This window comes from Crinia signifera, chromosome 2, assembly GCF_055691185.1.
Source record: "Crinia signifera chromosome 2, ASM5569118v1, whole genome shotgun sequence".
Classification (NCBI taxonomy): Eukaryota; Metazoa; Chordata; class Amphibia; order Anura; family Myobatrachidae; genus Crinia; species Crinia signifera.
In genome coordinates this window covers 202,615,239-202,629,673 of record NC_139218.1, presented here as the reverse complement: position 1 = coordinate 202,629,673, position 14,435 = coordinate 202,615,239, and the positions used below count along the sequence as shown (strand labels likewise).

General features: G+C 38.1%; 1 protein-coding gene across 1 annotated transcript in view; it reads left to right on the top strand.

The window, feature by feature from the left end:
* Nucleotides 1-14,435, top strand: part of EPHA10 (EPH receptor A10) — a 545,244-nt gene that overhangs the window by 361,339 nt on the left and 169,470 nt on the right. The window contains exon 6 of the mRNA XM_083173569.1: nucleotides 12,171-12,295. Coding sequence (XP_083029695.1) covers nucleotides 12,171-12,295 — 125 coding nt within the window. The remainder of the gene's footprint in view (nucleotides 1-12,170; nucleotides 12,296-14,435) is intronic.

Here is a 14,435-nt window from a genome sequence, read left to right as displayed (position 1 = left end):
AATATGACCCTATATTCATGGAATTCAATTTGATGAGGTAAAAAACCTTGCAGACATTTTAACCAATTTATGCGCTGTCCTGATACCCATGGTATCCAATTAAAAGAGGGTTTTCAGCTCTGAAAACTCTGTGGCTTGAGTAGAAAAAAATACTTTTGTATTCTCCTGTTGGGAGGCTCAGGGGTTGTTGGTAAAAGAGGTGGTTGCTGGGAATTGTAGTTCTGCTTTCCCATAAGAGTCATGGGATATCTGTTTCGTCACTGTTTAACCTAACTGGCTGTTGCACAGCAAACCAAATCTAATTCCTAGTATACGCAAGTATACCTGGCCAATAAAGCTGATTCTGGTTCTGATTCATTGATCTACAGGTGTTGGAAAAGCTCTGGTTGTTGGTTATTGTTGCTCCTGATCTTCCTATAGTGACACAATATATTTATGGGAAACAGGGCTGAGCACAGGTCAACAGACTCAATGAAAAACTATTGCCTTGTGCCTTAAACACATGACAAAATAATTTAGCAATTTCAGTCTTTCCTACTAATGTAAACTCTGGGAACAATAACATAGACTTATATTACTGCCTCTTTGAAAATATGCATTAAATGCTCTGACTTATAAGAGGACTGATCCATTTAATGTGATTTTTCTTTTAACAGGGATTTACCCTCAACATCTGATTATACTGTGCATGTCCAAAAGAGTATTATTAAGTACAATAAGTCCCAACTGTACCAATGTTGCACAATCAGTGGGATTTACACAAGAGGGTAGAAGTTTCTTCCCAAACTGGGCATTTCTGGGCACATCTGTTTTGGCAGAACATAGGCATGGTTATTCTGCTCTTTTTCCACCAATTTTTTTTTAACTAGGATCATTGTTGGGGCAACCTGGGTCAAAATTTTGGGAAAGGGTCAGATAATAATCTTTTTAATGTGTTGCCTGGATTCCAACCCTGGTAGCTGACATCTACAAGAGCCAGCAGAACAGGTGCAATTTGAAAAAAGCTTTATATGCCAATATGCCGGGTCCAGCCAGTGTGAATGGGGTCTGACACAGCTGTGAAATGGGTTGGATCCGTGTTCAAAAACCCAGTTTGGACCTAGCATTTTGATGTAAAGGGGTTTTGATGATGAAATTAATTTTCTAACAACCTTGCTTGCTTAGGATGTGACTTCTTAGAATTTAAAACAATTCATTGGTAACTTCTACTAAATTGAACAACAATAATATGAGCATCTGTTTTACAAATGCTATTCATAAAAAATACAGTTTTTTAAAGAATATCTTAGTTTGTATTCTGGAGACCTCTGCCTGGCTGACATTGCAGGAGTTTGCCTCTGAAACATCTATCTAAGCAAATATAAAGCCTTCTCATTTTTGTAATGACAAAGCACATCCTCCTCCTCTTTCAATTAAGCAGATACGTGAAATCCTGTTAGAGAGACGGGAGGCGAGGTAATAACAATGTGTTGTCAGATAGAGAGTAGCACGTATGCTCTCAGTTCAGACTGTATTTCACCCTTTCACTGCTAGACCTGGACTGAATACTAATTGGATATCCTTCTGTGCTCAGTGTGCAAGACACGTCAGTCAGTAAGGGGGCTTGTTCTGTCTCTAGAGAGAAATTGATTTATGTTTGTTTCATCTACCTGCTGTCAGAGAATGAAATCTTCCATTTTAGCTTCCATCAGTTGTGTGGCCCCAAACATTTCTGTTTATATACAAATATGAAGGAAGCCAAATAAATGAGTCCTTTGTATTATGTAATGAGACTTCCATTTTGCAGTTAAACAATCTTTTTTCTTACATACTGTACAAGATACACATTTCAACAGTAACATTGTAGTTATGTTTCAAGTAACATTTCTGTCATTAATTACTAGTGCCTGTCAGTGGCAGGCTGGGCTGGGGGCAGGGTGCCACTTGCCCCCAGGGCCGGTACATTATTATTGGTAAAAGGGATGCCTGCAGCCATCCCCTGCATATACTGTATATGGCTGGCTGCATGAGGCTGTCAGTGTGGCATCTGCTGTGGACGCTCCCACCCACTCTCATGCGCATGTGTGTGTGTGTATATAAAGATAGATAGATAGATAGATAGATAGAAAATAAAAGACTAACTACTTCCCACCTCTATGAGGTGAAGTACCACCAGTTATCATAGAGGCCACTTGACTGGCCAAATTACTCTTTTGTGTGCTAAAAGTTAGTGGGTCAAAAACTGTCATCTATAAGTGAGAGTATATTGCAAAAGCCTTCATTTTGATGGGCATTTAACTAGTACCATATATTATTGCAATGTAATACAGCAAAAACTAAAAAAAAAATAAACCTAAAAAATATTAAGCAAAAGTGTAAAATGCATACTGTATATTACAACATATGTAACATGTTATAGAATATTTTATTCTCTTTTTTTCCTGTGACAAATCATTTTTGCTTATGGTTTTCTCAAAACACTCCTAATACTCAGTATAGTATGTATCAATCATATCATTAATTTCTTTGTTGTTTTTGATGTGCCACCAATAAAGCAAAATTATAATTTTGAATAAGTAACATTTTATCAAAGGTAGCAAATAATGTGTGCACCTTCTCGTTCTGCTGTTGATGGATGACTAAAGTGCTCTTTGGCAAATTGCTTGGTGTTGATTAGAATGGTTCAGGTTTTTCAGGAGGTTTCTATGTGTGAAGGATTTGAATGCATAATTGTTTTATCAGATCAGGATATCATTTGTGAAGTAAACATGGCATTAGCTATAGGAACAAGTTTAGGAATGCTGAACACTGGAGCTTGGTAAATCTCATACCATAGCAGCCTCAGGGGCTGATTGCTAGATCGAAATGCAGTCCATGTACGATACATTCTGGGGATGCTTCACATTTGCAGATGTTACCCAAAAATTGTTGTTTCTGGCAGATATCCGCTAATTTATTTTAATAAAGCCTTATGGGAGTATTTCACTATGTCGAATTTTGGTAAATGTTGATTGATTTTAATATTGCTGATTTTATTATTATTATTTATTTGTTTTGTTGGGATTTTTTGACGATGTTGATCTATTTCAGATCGATAACATTTTATTTATAAACACAGTATAATGTTTAATCACTCTTTAATGGATGTTGGCTATTCCAAGACTAAAACACACATTTACTAACAAATTCATTTTTATATTCATTTTCAAATGTTAGTAAATGTGTATCCTAATCCTGGAAGCCTGGAAGAGCGATTTTTATCAATCTAAAATCTAACGCCATGTTGACTCCACTGCAACACTGCGTTGATGGCCTTTACACTGCGTTTGCATTTTCCAGAATACGACCATAGTTTAAGCGGTCATGCAGACATGCGCATATTACCACAATAGCGATTTTCAGTAATCTACGGCCCATCCTGAATTTGGCCCTATATAAAGAAATACTGCAATGAAGTATCATATAAATAAAATAGAATGTTTACACAGTGTTATATATAAGTAGTGTAAGATGCAGCTTATTCTGCATATGGACAAAAGATGTATAAAAGTCATATCATTTGGACAACAAAACATTGAAAGCATTAAACACCACATCAGGTATAATAAAAATTTAGCATTTTTTTTTATAGAAACTACCAATAATTACATAAAATAAGATACTTTATCAAAACCAATCAACCATGATAGACTTGAGATGCAAAACTCAAATACTGCGCCATCACTATGTGAACTCATCTTTATGGGATAAATACACTATATTACCCCTTTTGTTCTACGTTCATTGAATAAGTACTGTATATTTGGTAGTTTAATTGGTAATTACTGTAACTGAATAGACACTTAAGGGGGGAGGTTTACTTAAGCTTCTGAACCAAACAAACAATAGATCGTGTTGACCATAGACACCAATCAGATTCTTTCTATAATTTTTTAGGATGCAAATTAGGAGAAAAGTCTAGACAGAATTTGATTGGTTGCTACACAAATATTTATCTGTTTCAGAGCTTTAATAAACGAAACCTCTTCTAGATGCTGGCAAAGGATACTGTATGTGTGTTTTAGAATTTTTATTTTCCCGGCAATCAGACTTGAGTGGCCATGACTGAGAGCGGTAGTTAGAATTTCTTAAGCTGTTTTACTGCATTTGGCCCCTATAATGATGCATGGGCTGACTTACAGACTGAGCAAAGTTCATGGGAAAAAAAGCTTTTAGATTTTCAAGTTTCAATGGGAGCTTAAATTCAGTAAAAGGGAAAATAAGAGAAATGTCTCTTTGTTATGTTCATACTACATAATTTATAGAGTTCACAAGCCTGGCTTCATCTAAGGGGTTTCAGTATTACCACAAAAATGAAATAGTTTACAAAAAATCTTCTTTGTTTGTATACAGAATGCCTTGCATAATTACAGTTATATACAGTAAGTCTGTTTTGTATTTAAGAAGCTTTCTATTTCCCTTTCTCTTTCCCTATTTCTCTCTCTCTCAAACACACACACACACAATCACACATACGTGGTCTTTCACAAAGGGATGTGATAAAATATATTTACATTTGGAATGTCGACAGTCACTTGAAAATGTCAATTTGCAAAATGTCGGCATTGAGAATGTTAGCACTGATATTTTGTTCTAAAACTAACCCTAATTCTCTTTGCATCTGAACACTAAAGTTAATTGCCACCAACCCTAATACTTAACTGCAGCATAACGCTAATTGCCATCTAACCCCAACTTTAGTTAAACCCTAATTACATGTGTCCGCATTATGAGTTTGTGGATGTCAAGATATTCTCTTTCAGCATGTTGACATTATGGAGTCGACATTTTGATTGTCAACATCCTAACTGGAACCTCATCCTGATGCATACAGTATATTGTTACTCTGTCCTGAGTTTACCCTTAAATTGTCATCATTGTTGTCAAGATCCCATAAAAGTGAATTGTTTTTTAGACACACTGAGGGGAATTTAATAGGATGAGAGAATAAGTAAGTGAGAGATTTGGTAAGAAATCTCCACGTTTTTTAAAGCGGCAATCATTTACACTGCAAAATCAAACTGGTTTTGCCATGGTTGCCACTTTAAAAAACCTGGAGATTTCTTATGAAATCTCTCTTTCTGACTCTCTCATCCTATTAAATATCAACCCAAGATTTCTCTAAACGGGATAGGTCTACACATGAAACAGGTCAACATGCCTATGGTCGACAGGGTCAGAATGTTGACACAAGTATTAGGTCGACAATGTGAATGTCGACAGTCAAAAGGTTGACATATGTTTTTCACATGTTTTTTTAGCCAATTTGTGCCAACAGGCGGTATATCATACCCTACCATCTACTAGGGTGTGGAGGGAGAATATGTGTGGCAAGCACAGCAAGGCATCATGCCCGAAGCATGGCAAGCACAGTGATTATTATTATTATTATAATTGTATTTATAAGGCACCACAAGTGTTTCGCACGTGAATGTTTTCACATTATAAGGCGCCACAAGTGTTTTCGCAGCAGTGATCCATGCTCGGAGACATGGCACACTGATATGGTCAGGGCCGCCACTAGTAATGTTGGGGCCCGGGACTGACCTTCAGCCTGGGCCCCCAGTTGCACCCCCCTCATGCGCCGCACCCCCCCCCTCGCTCACGCCGGCACCCCAATTCCCTCTACCCCCCCAATTACTATTACTTACTAGCGGTGGCGGAGGTGCAACGTCTCCCAGGCTCAGGCATCGCAGCATCTTCTCCCTCCTTCATGTCCGGAGTCGGGACTCGGAGCACTCACTGCACAGTGCAGCCTGCAGAGCGCCGAGCCTCTCTGTATCCTAGGCTCTGCGCTCTGCAGGCTGCACTGTGTATTGTGCGTGCCTGGCTGCCGGCGCCGGGTAAGGGATGCATTGTGTGGGGGTGGTGCCGTGCCACTGTGGGCAGCTGCCCGGCCCCTCCAGAGGCTGGGGCCCGGGACAGCTGTACCCCTGTCGGCGGCCCTGAATATGGTGTCCATGTCGACTTACAGCAAAATTTTGGAAAAGAAAGTGAAAAACTCAAGTTCAACCGGTTGACTGTCGACCTGCCATTATCGACCTAATGCTTGTGTTGACCTTCTGACCCTGGCGACCGTAGCCATGTTGACCTACGCCCTGTCAAACTAATGTATGTCAACCTTCATAGTGTCGAAATTATGTGCCATACCTCTCTAAACAGTGCATAACATGTACTTGATAATCATTGTTCTTGATCAGGATCTCTGCTGCGCTGATGTACTGTATTGTAAAAGAGACATTTTCAAATCCAGTTGTTGAAAAGCAAGGTTTCAGAATAACCCTTTTAGCATCCCCATTACTTGTCAAAGTTAATTTATTAGTATTTCAGTTCACTGGTTTTACTTGACTTTGTACAGATGCTGATGTTTCAGGGCAAACACTGGTACTGCCAGGATTTATTGCCACTGTGTTTGAGAGTTCATAAAAAATCGTATCCACAAACAGCATTTTAATTCTTAAATGCACAGACAAGTGAGATTTAGCTTGTACCTGAGGCCCTGTGAAATCTAACAAGCTTGTTATTAATTGTAGCTATTCATTTAAAACAGGACCTTGACTGAGGAATCGGGATGTCTGTTCCACCTTCAACATGTGTGCTTAAAAAGCAATGAAGGTGGATCAATGCTGGAAAGACATGCAAAACTGTATATATGACATTATGGGGGATGCATCAAGAGGCACATTAAGGCCCTGATTGTAATTGATTTGGTAAGCTGTGAAGCTCGCAGCTTACGAGTCCTTGTAATGCCATCCCGCAGTCTCCAGTGTAGATTGACTTATTTGCGGGCATCCAACCTGAAGACAGGTTGGGTGGCTGGTGTCATGTGACATCAGTCGCCCGCCCGCAGCACACCTCGTCCCCCTCGCAATCGGATGGGAACACCCAGTATTCCCATGGGCCAAACAGGACTACGTCACAACCGTAACGACCCGCATTGCTCTGTGGGAAAGGCTCAGTGACTATGCAAATCACCGAAGCCGTTTGCCCATGGACCCTGCACATGCGCATACATCATTATGTGAATGCACACAACAAAAACATCAGTCCCCAGTGTGGACGCGACGGGGACAGAATCAATCAGATTTACCTCTCAAGTGCATTGGATACTGCATACTTGATTTATGATTTTTGCGGTGTGTGCTATGCTAGCTACAGTAGTCTTTATCTGCAGCTATTGATTTCATTGCCCAACCCCTGTCTGTGATGGCTACTGGGCTCCCTTTGGAGGGGATTTAGCACATGACCACTGGAACAGCCTTTAGCTAAGACACAACACATCAGCACTAGGCTGGTGCACTGGGAGGTCTGACAGGGAACACAAGAGGGGAGAGATTTCAGTCCCCCACTCTGGCAAATAGGAACGTAATACAGTACATATCATTGGTACTACTTCCTGCAAAGCAGGCAGAGCTATAGCGGCATGATCTGTGCAGCTATAATACATCTTCCCCTATAATACATGTATGGCTTTATTTTCTGCTCATTCTTATGGTTAATAACCCTATTGTGAAATGTTATCCTAAAGGTTTTAAATTAGCGAAGAGGACACAACAATTACAGGCCATTTTCCAAAGGTGGGAGGTTTTCGGAAACTCAGGGGATTATTCTGGTTGATTCGCAAGGCTGCGAATTAGCAGCCTTGCAAATACTCCTGGTTAACTCTTGCCAGTTCCAGCTTCTGTTCCTTCCTGGTATTCTGCTGCAGTGCTGCCTGTACTTTGGTCCCACGAGTTGCCAAGGAGAGACCCTCTGAAACCATTGCGGGGTATTAACCTGGATCTTGCAGTGCTTCACTCCCCTGTGCCCACAGTCTTCACAGCCACTGTTCCTACAGCCTTAACGTCTCAGTATCCTTACTATTGCTTTAAAGCCACAGTCCTGTTTCTACAGCCTTCAAGCCGCAGTTTTACTACAGTCTTCATAGCCACAGTCCTTGAGTCTACAGTTAAAGCCACAGTGTTCTTCTACAGTTAAAGTCGCAGTGTTCTTCCACAGTTAAAGCTGCGGTGTTGTGCTACAATTAAAGCTGCAGTGTTCTTCTACAGTTAAAGCTGCACTGTTCTTCTATGGTTAAAGCCGCAGTGTTCTGCTACAGTTTAAGCCACAATGTTCTTCTACAGTTAAAGTCGTCGTATTCTTCTACAATCTTCAAACCACAGTCTTTATTACTACATTCTTCAAAGCTACAGTTCTCGAGTATACAGCTTAAAGTCACAGTTCTGGTTCTACAGTCTTCAAGTCGCAGTTGTTATTGTTACTATCTTTAGTATCTAGAGTTCTCATTTCTGCAACTCCACAGCTATTATATTCGGTCCTATAATATTTAATCACAGTTCTCCTTTCTTCTGCATCTAAGTCAGGCATGGGGAACCTTTGGCCCTCCAGCTGTTGTTAAACTACACATCCCAGCATGCCCTGCTACTGTTTTGCTATTTAGCCATGCTAAACCTGTTGCAGGGCATGCTGAGATGTGTAGTTTGACAACAGCCAGAAGGCCAAAGGTTCCCCATTCCTGATCTACAGTAAGTCATCATCTTACTGTTCTACAGTATCTCTAGTCTTCTTCAGTTAATTACTGTAATTCAAGGTTTGTGACTTAATCTTATATTTACAAGTCTTTACAGTTGTGATGTTAACATAGGGTAATGGGGAATGGGACAAGGTACCTGTGCACGAATACCTACCAAGTTATATTGTTAAATAGGTCAGAGATTATGCAAAATCCACAATATTAAGGTTTGTGTGCCTAGGCATCGAAAGATGGTGTGGAGGTGCTCTCCTGAGAGTAAGATCAGATAAACCAAAAGGAGGGAGAAAAGTACTCTCTTTGTTTGGGGGCACACTTATATAAAACTTAACGTTTAATTTTATCTCATAAAAGGTCAATTTTATTGAAATTGGACATAACATGACACACAGAACATACACACACAACAAAATTCTATACTATGGGTGTGCCCTATCTGTCAATTGCAGATTGGTCTGGTTTAAACAATACCAGATTTTAGATTAGGGTTCACTGGTAAATAGAGCTGTCCAACTGACAGTAATTTAAGCAAAATAGTATAGAGACACCTCTATGCAGTTATATACTCTAAAAATTTGCGATCCACCAACTGCATAGAGGTGTCTCTATACTTTTTTGCTTAAATTACTGTCAGTTGGACAGCTCTATTTACCAGTGAACCCTTATCTAAAATCTGGTATTGTTTAAACCAGACCAATCTGCAATTGACAGACAGGGCTCACCCATAGTATAGAATTTTGTTGTGTGTGTATATGTTCTGTGTGTCATGTATGTGCCATGTTATATCCAATTTAAATAAAATTGACCTTTTATGAGATATAATTAATGTTAAGTTTTATATAAGTGTGCCCCCAAACAAAGATAGTACTTTTCTCCCTCCTTTTGATAAGTCTTTTCAGTTACCAAGTGCCTATGTATATCCTATATATCATATATGCTTGATCTCGTATTGTATTCTTTGAATGAACTGTATCGCAAAATATTCATTAAATTAATGTATATATACATGGTAGTTGATCTTAGACAGTACTGTATGCGGCTTGCCTTCAATGACAAACTGATGATATATGCTACATAAGATCACCTAGGAATGAGGATACTGTAAATTTGATTAGCTCGGGACAGCAGTTCCAACTGAGTTACATTTATACTTGATAGTAAAATACAATAAAAGGACTGCACTTATTGGGGAATACTGTGCATTAAAAAGAGAAAGAGCAAAATACCAAAAAAAAAATGTTTTTCCTACTCCTAATACCTTTGCTATACTGGCTTCCTTTTATATAGCTAGGTAAGCATTATTTACACTACTAGGATTCACTAATATAATTTTCGCTAATGTTCCATACATAAGCTTCATAAAATACAATTGAGCCTATTAGAAGCATGGCAATTTCTAGTGATCTATGCATATTTTTTCCATACTTTTTATGAAACAATAAAGCAAAATTTGAAAACTTGATATTTTTCTGCATTCCATATATTCACTCTTTCAGAACTAATACCAAACTGCATTCATCTTCCTAAAATTGTTCTTGCCATGTAAAGATAATATTTCAATGAAATCTGAACTGGTATGACATTGTTTAGTCAATTCTACCAAAATTGTATCAAAAGAAGATTATATCTAGCCTGACTAATCAGCAAAGTGATGCTGCCCTAGGATGTATCATTTTTTAAATCATCAAAGCCCAAAATGATCAGCAAGGAACCACTGATTACTCAAAGAATGGTTATGGTATTTAAAGGAAGCAAGTGCTAAGGAAAACAAGATTGACCAAACAAAGCTGATATTTAGGAAACTTATGTTTAATATTCCTGAGTGATAAAGTTAAAACAGGCACAGATACCAGAGAGTTAAGCAAGGGTATAATTAAACATAAAGTCAACAGTCAGGACAGGGTCAAGAGCTGGCAGGAAGACAGACAGATAATGATAAAAATCAGCCTAATATGGGATACAGTAGAAGCAGAAAATAGAGTGTAGCTAGACATTTGTGGGGACCATATCAACATTTTAAATGTTGCCATTTCTAGAAAGGAATATGCTCGACACACCTGTCATACTGGGTCAACTGACAGCCTTCTTTATTTGTCTGCCACACCTCAGTACACTTCTCTAAGAGAAGAATGGAATAGCGGAATTTGCCTTCTCTCTGAGCAGAATTTCATTTTGCAGCTCTAGAATGCCAGTTAGTAAAAATCGCTATCATCAAGGGATGAACTTTTTATATTAATGTGTTTGTATTAGTTTTTTTTTTGCCATTCATTTTAAATTGTCCTGATTTAATTTGTGTTATTAATACACTGGTTTATTATAACCATGTCTTGCTGTATAACTAAGTGCCCCACATAATTCCATTACCTTTGTTAACATTTTGGAAGTTGGCAATCCTCCACCATGGCATTCCCTAGCGCTGGAGACATTTTCCTAAGAATTCTAGAATGCCAGTTTGTGAGCATGCAATTCTAAAGTGTGAACAGCATCACTGGACTTGCTTCAAGTGTGCTAAGTGAAGATAGTAAACAAGTCACTGGTCCCAATCTTTCCAATGGTGCCCTATGGTGGTGAATTAAGGTTGAAGCTCCATCTAAAATGCATTTATGGGTGAGGGAAAGTTACTTTGTAAAGTAACAGCTGCTTATTTGCCCATGTGGTCAATCTCTCCCACACAGCTAACACTCACCTAAAATATCTTGCAAGACTGAAGCTTGGTTTGAGTTGTTATTGAAAATAGTAATTCTATATGCACTGATATTCAGTAGAAACAGATTGATATTTGAGAATCAATAAAAGCCTTGCATATGTGCAGGGGAATGACAATATGAAATATGCTATTAGATTTTTAATGGCTTGTTTTTAGACTTTGTTGGTAGTGAAAGAGTGGAATGTCTTTAAAAGCATGATTAATTGTACTGTAAATTATTTTTTATTTCTTTCACTGTTAACTCATACTAATACCCCTTACACACCACACAATTAACCTGTGTCCAGCAACCCAACATTTCAATCTGGGTTAAAAGAAGTATTTTACCCAGGTTAGACCCAGGTTGATGGTCAGTGTAAACTGGTACACTGGGTCGAGCGACTCCAGTCCCGTTCACATTATAGGAGGAGGCAGAGTCAGCTCCAAGAGCTGCCTCCTCCTCCACACCCCAATGGTGCGCCGTCGCTCCACTCCCTTTCTCATGACAGCTTATTGCCAGGTCCCTATGGGAGCTAATCATCGCAAATGCCAGGTTGCTCCTGGGGCGGACCCATGTCCAAATCCCAGTGCGACCCGGCATTTACGATGGGATAGGGGTGTAAGTCCATGATGATTCACATGCATTTTGCAGCTAGCTAGGTTACTGGAAGTATATATTTTGAAGGTAAAGTACAACTATTTTTTTTCATTGATATCATACATCAAAACAACTAGTTTTCTGGAGGACTAAACAAATATACAAATCTTCTACAGTATGTGATATCTGTAATTTCTGATGTTAAAAACAGTGTTATGCAAGTTATACTTTACTGGAAATTTAAGTACAAAATGCTTTTCTGCCTTTTTCATTTCAATGGCGAAGATATGTATATTTCACTTGTAACCCTCGCTAATTTTGTGATTTGGTCCTTTTAGCACTGTCTTTGATCACTGACATCCGGGCAGATAAAGTGGATCAAAAAAGCATCACATTATCATGGCAGGAGCCGGTTTTCCCATTTATCAACAACACAGAGTATGAGATCAAGTACTACGAAAAGGTATTTTGAAGGTTGCTCATTTTGTTATTATTACCATGCAATATGTTATTAGCTATTAGTCAAACACATTATATACACTTATTTATAGGTTTTAAAATATTGTTTAATACAGTTTTAAATAAAAATAACACTGCTTTCATTGTCAAAATATTTACTAATATGTCTTAATTCAATTGTGTGTTCAAGAAATGTAACAGTGTTCATTTGTATTTCCTTATAAGACAAAGATATAAACATTTGAACTTACTGTACATTGTTAAGAATTAATAACCAAACTCCAAGATAAACAGATTAAACTGTTGTAAAATGTTTGATTCTTATGAAAAATAAAGCACATGCATAGCTTAATCTATAAACTCTGAAGTCTAGGTGAATATACAGGTTTTTAGAAGGGTAGTTGTAAACCAATCAGATTGTACTCCATAATGAGAACTGGGGATACTATAATGCATTTTAGGAACTGGCATACACCAACAAGATGGACTGGCTTCTGGGGACATGAGGTATAGGAATCTAAAATACACTACAGAGTAAGGAGCATATAGGCATTCTTAACACCGGAAATACATTTCCGGACATCCGGAAATGCAAATATCTGGATAAAAAGTATTTAACAAATGTGAAATTTTTTAATACTCGTTTTTGTCTCCTATTCAAAAACCAATATGCCTTTGTGTATAATGATAGGTTAGTTAAATTTAACAGATTACATGCAACAGGTGTTTTCCATTACAAATTAGTATGGGTATAAAAACTGTTACTCAGCACTGTGAGGATCACCTTGAAAAAGCTACCACATCGAAATGTGTTGGTCACCATCTCTATAAAACCCATCCATTGGATTCCGACCTGCAAACATCTATTGTGAACGGACCAGCTTCCCACTTCATATTTACAACCACAGCCATCTCAAACTGGACCTATACAAGCCCGTCTAAGGAGGAGCCCCAAAAATCTACCAGCAGGAGGGTGCCATCTCTCCCAAAAGTCCAACAATTGAGATACATACAATAAAAATAGAATATATATATTTTTGGAATCAACACCTGTTGCATGAGATTCATTTAGTGCAGTTATACCTTCCTTTTTGCATAGTTTGTACATTATTTGGGTGTGACATCCCAAAATATTTAACTACAGCTTGGCATTGCAGCTCACCTCAAGGCGACCACTAGCAAAACACAGTATCCCCTTTTTTCTGATCATCTGAAGATAGCATTAGATACTGCAGCCAAACTCCAAAATGCTTTGCATTCAAGAGCTTGTTAAATGTGCACTTTAATCAGCTTTTAGCCTATCCCTGCAATGATGGTGTAAAGTTCCTTCCTCACAAACTTGTAAATGTAACTGTGATTGCTTTTGTCAAATACCAGTCTTTACTGAACTCCCGTGCACCTCCATTCACAGCACACAGTCAGTCATTCAACATTAGTTTGATTCAAGGCTGTGAGAAGTGACTGTACACAACTACACTCTCATATAAAATGTATTGAACTTAAAGGTAATATAGCATTCAGGTTTGCATAGCATATATGAAAAATCCTGATTAAAGCTGCAATTCTAAATGCTAAGCTAAAATTTATATCCTTTAAATAACACTCCTAGCAACTTTCATTTTCTATGCTTCACAATAATTATGCTTTCTGACATTTTCTGAAGTTGTCTTGTACCTTGCCTGACACTGGCAGTAGCTTCCTGTATCTTAACCACCTACACTTGTCTTGACCTGAACTACTTCTGTGTGGGCATATTTCTAAAACGTTCTGGATTTTTGAGAATTTGAACAGACATAAAATAAATTGTTATGATACAAATAGAAAATGCATTCAATGCACAACATGGCTTCACCTTTAACACTTGCAAACACTAATTTTGACTGATCCTTTTTATATTCAAATTAAACAAAAATACTTCTGTCAGTCTAATTTTAAAATAAATTGAACTCTTAATGTAGTAATGTAATGTAATGTAAAAGATTGAAGTAATAGGTATGTGTTGAAGCATAGGGGACTGCATGGTGATATCAATGAAAAACCAGAGAAGGAAAACAGTTATCTAGGCTAAATTGGAGAGGTATTGACGTGGTAATGGATAATTTGCTTCAATGAGCAAGGTTATCAAGTCTAAAACGCACCTTTTA